We start from the raw sequence: 3,924 nt of genomic DNA, 5'->3' as shown, positions 1-3,924 counted from the left end.
AAAAAAAAAAAAAAAGAAAAAAAAGAAAAAAAGAACCATCATAGCATGGGCTATAGAGACCTGACACGGAATTCTTGGGTGCAGGAGAAGGAAGGTAGGGGCACCTGGGTCTTCGGAGGAAGGTGTCCACCATGACGCTTTTCTCTGGCTTGTCTTCCACCAGGCCCCACCTTGAGCCACTGGTCTGAGCCCAACTGGACAGTGCCGCAGGAGTTTGTTATCCTAGGCTTCTCGGGGTGGCCCCAGGGCCTCCGAGTGCTGCTGTTTTCTCTCCTCTTGCCGCTCTACTTGGCCACTCTGGCTGGGAACCTGCTCATTCTGGGCCTGGCCCTGGCAGAACCCACCCTGCACACACCCATGTACTTCTTCCTGGGCTCACTGTCTGCAGTAGAGGTGGCCTACACACTGGTACTCACCCCGCGGATGCTGGCTGGCTTCCTCCTGCCTCCTGGTGGCCAGGCAGTAGCACCCTCCACCTGTGCTGCCCAAATGGGTCTGTTCGTGGCTCTCGGTGGCTCTGAGTGCCTGCTGCTGGCAGCCATGGCCTTGGACCGCTACCTAGCTATCTGCCGCCCTCTCTACTACCCCCAGCTCATGACCTCGGGGCTCTGTTGGGCCCTTCTAGCTTGCTGCTGTTTGGGTGGCTCAATCCTAGCCTTAGGCCTTACCATGGCTATATTCCAGCTGCCTTTCTGCCACGGTGGCCTTGTCAATCATGTCTTCTGTGATCTCCCCGCGGTGCTGGTGCTGGCCTGTGGGAATCGGGAGCTTCAGGAACACGTGTTACTGGCGGCCTGCATGCTTCTGCTGGTGCTACCTCTAATCCTTATCTTGCTGTCCTACACCAGGGTTCTGGTGGTTATCCTGGGGGTGGGGGATAGCGCGGGCCGTCGCAAGGCCTTCAACACAGTGGCATCCCATCTCACAGTGGCTGTGCTCCACTATGGCTGTGCTACAGCCATGTACGCCAGACCCCTGAGCAGCCGCTCCCTGGAGGAAGATAAGCTGGTGTCGCTCATCTACATTAACCTCACACCGCTGCTGTACCCAGCCATCTACACGCTGCGCAACCGGGACATGCAGGGTGCCCTCCAGCGTGTGGTCAGCCAGAGGACGATGGGGATGGGGACGGTCCAGCAAGCTGAGCTTGTCTAGCTATGGATGCCAGGTGGTATTGGGGCCACTGATGGAAATTGCACCGCTCCGGAGCTATCATCCACAGCCGCCCCATCACCTGCCTGATGTAAGCTTGGTAATAGCATCCAAAGACCTCCAAACTGAACTAGCAGGTTAGCAATGTTCCCGCACCCATTTAGAACGATGTAGCTCTTTGTTGTGGGGAGATATCCTGTAAACTGTGACATTCAACAACACCTCAGGCCGGGCGTGGTGGCGCACGCCTTTAGTCCCAGCACTCGGAAGGCAGAGGCAGGCGGGTTTCTGAGTTCGAGGCCAGCCTGGTCTANAAAGTGAGTTCCAGGACAGCCAGGGCTATACAGAGAAACACTGTCTCGAAAAAAAAAAACAAAAAACAAAAAACAAAACAAAAATCAACAACACCTCAGGTCTACACTCACTGGATGCTGGTGGCATCTGCTGTCCAAGATGTGACAATCAAAAAATGGTAGTGGGAATCAAGTATGGAGGCTCACACCTGTAACTGTAGCTCTCAGCAGGCAAAGGCAGGAGGACTGAAAATCCAGGGCCAGGCTGAGCTGGCACAAGGAGACACTGCCTGGAAAACAAGACAAAAGAAACTCCGAATGGTTGGATGGAGTGGGGGTGGCTTATACCTGTAATCATAGATGGTGGGAGGTGGGGGCAAAGGTTTAAGGTCCTCCACACAGTTACGTGGCAGCATGGAGTACATGAATCCCATCTTAAAAGTACAGAAAGGGCCAGGCTGTGGTGGTACACGCCTCTAATCCCAGCACCAGAGAGGTAGATATAGGTGGCTCTCTGAATTTGAAGCCAGTCTTTTCTACAGAGTGAATTCCAGGACAGCCAGGGCCACACAAAGAAGCCTTGTCTTGAAGAAAATAAAACAAAATAAAAATAGAAAGGGCCAGGTGTGGAGAGCCATACTTTCAATCCCAGCACTTGGGAGGCAGAAACAGGGAGATCCTGAGTTTGAGGCCAGCCCAGTCTACAAAGAGAGTTCCAGGACAGCCAGGGCTACAAAAAAACAAACAAAACAAAACAAAACAAAACAAAAACCCTGTCTTGAAAAAAATAAAGAAAAAAGAAAGAGAAGGAAGAAGGGAAGGAATGAAAGAAAGAAAAGTAGTAAAATTAAATCTTAAAAATAATATTAGTGCCTACCAAAGGCCACCCAGGGGCAAACCCAACTTCTGCTTTGATGCTTTGATGCTCTTAAGTCCTAGCCAAATAGTAGCTCTTAGATAAATGCATAAAAAGGGACAGGAGAAATGGCTCAGCCATTAAGAGCATTGACTGCTCTTCTGGAGGTCCTGAGTTCAAATCCCAGCAACCACATGGTGGCTCACAACCATCAGTAATAAGATCTGATGCCCTCTTCTGGCGTGTGTGAAGATAGCTACAGTGTACTTACATATAATAATAAATAAATATTTTTTAAAAATGCATAAAAAGGTTGGGTGTGGTGGTGCACACCTTTAATCCCAGCACTTGGGAGACAGAGGCAGGCGGATTTCTGAGTTCGAGGCCAGCCTGGTCTACAAAGTGAGTTCCAGGATACCCAGAGAAACCCTGTCTCGAAAAAAACAAAAAAAACAAACAAAACAAAAAGCATAAAAAGCTCATAGAAGCATCCTTTGCACTATGAAAAGTAGAAAAAAGAATCCACAAATGTGGGCCAATGAGAGGGCTGAGCAAGCCTCACAACTTGAGTTCGAACCTCTGAACCCATGCAAAGATAGAGATACTCATCCCACAATGTCATCTGACCTCTACAAACCCACCAGGGCACGCACACCCCACCTGACATCATGGACACATATTCGCAATGATAATACATCTTTTTAAACTGTCTGCAAATGCAGACTATCAATAACCTATGGCATATTTGTGGAATGTTCAGGTCCTGTATTTGTGGCCTGCGACACAGCCTTGGAAAGAATGAACTACAATTGTCAGAAACAAAAATGCCAACACAAACATGGCACCAAGTCTGTAAAGCAAGACACGGAGTATACACCAAAGAATCCCATGCAAGTGAAGGGCAGGGGCAGTCCTCTGAAAGTGACTGGTGGGACACCTGGGCTGACTAGGAAGTGTCAGAAATGTTGCCTGGGTCCTGAGGCTGCTACTTTTCTGGTTTGGGCCAGCAAGATGGCTCATCAGGCAAAGGTGCTGGCTGTCAAGCCTGAAGACCTGAGCTCAATGCCCAGGTAGGGTAGCACATGGTAGAAGGAGAGAACCATTCTCTAAAAGTTGTCTGATCTCTATACATTCACCCCACCCTTCAATAAATAAAGACAGTTTTTAAAACTATCCAGATGCACACTGAAGATGTATGCATCGCAAAGTATGCAAACAAGCTAAGCTGATTATGGATATTCAAGCATCTGTATGCTGCATGAATGCACCCACATACATAAATAAATAATAAAGCTTTGAAAATATATCACTCCGGGCTGAAGAGATAGCCCAGAGATTAAGAGTGCTCGCTGCTCTTTCTGAGGAACCCAGTAAGGTTGCCCAAACTCACAGGGCAGCTAATGACTGCCTGTAACTCTAGCTCAGTGGTTAGAGCACCTTCCTAAAATTCCCCAGTGAGGGTCTTGGGGTGTGGCTTAATGGTGGAGCCCCTGCCTAGAATCCCCCAGTGAGGAGCTGGGGGCGTGGCTCAGTGGTAGAGCCCCTGCCTAGAATCCCCCAGTGAGGGGCTCGGGGTGTGGCTTAATGGTGGAGACCCTACCTAGAATCCCCCAGTGAGGGGCT

At 49.7% G+C, this 3,924-nt stretch overlaps 1 protein-coding gene across 1 annotated transcript; it reads left to right on the top strand.

Annotated features, from left to right (window-relative positions):
- Window positions 1-45: 45 nt before the first annotated feature.
- LOC110294990 (olfactory receptor 10AC1-like) lies at window positions 46-1,155 on the top strand. Its single transcript, XM_021163430.1, has 2 exons — window positions 46-94; window positions 164-1,155. Exons 1-2 carry the CDS (start codon window positions 46-48, stop codon window positions 1,153-1,155), a joined length of 1,041 nt encoding a protein of 346 aa, XP_021019089.1.
- The last annotated feature ends 2,769 nt before the right edge of the window (window positions 1,156-3,924 follow it).

This window comes from Mus caroli, chromosome 5, assembly GCF_900094665.2.
Source record: "Mus caroli chromosome 5, CAROLI_EIJ_v1.1, whole genome shotgun sequence".
Lineage (NCBI taxonomy): Eukaryota > Metazoa > Chordata > Mammalia > Rodentia > Muridae > Mus > Mus caroli.
This window is presented reverse-complemented; position numbering and strand designations above follow the sequence as displayed.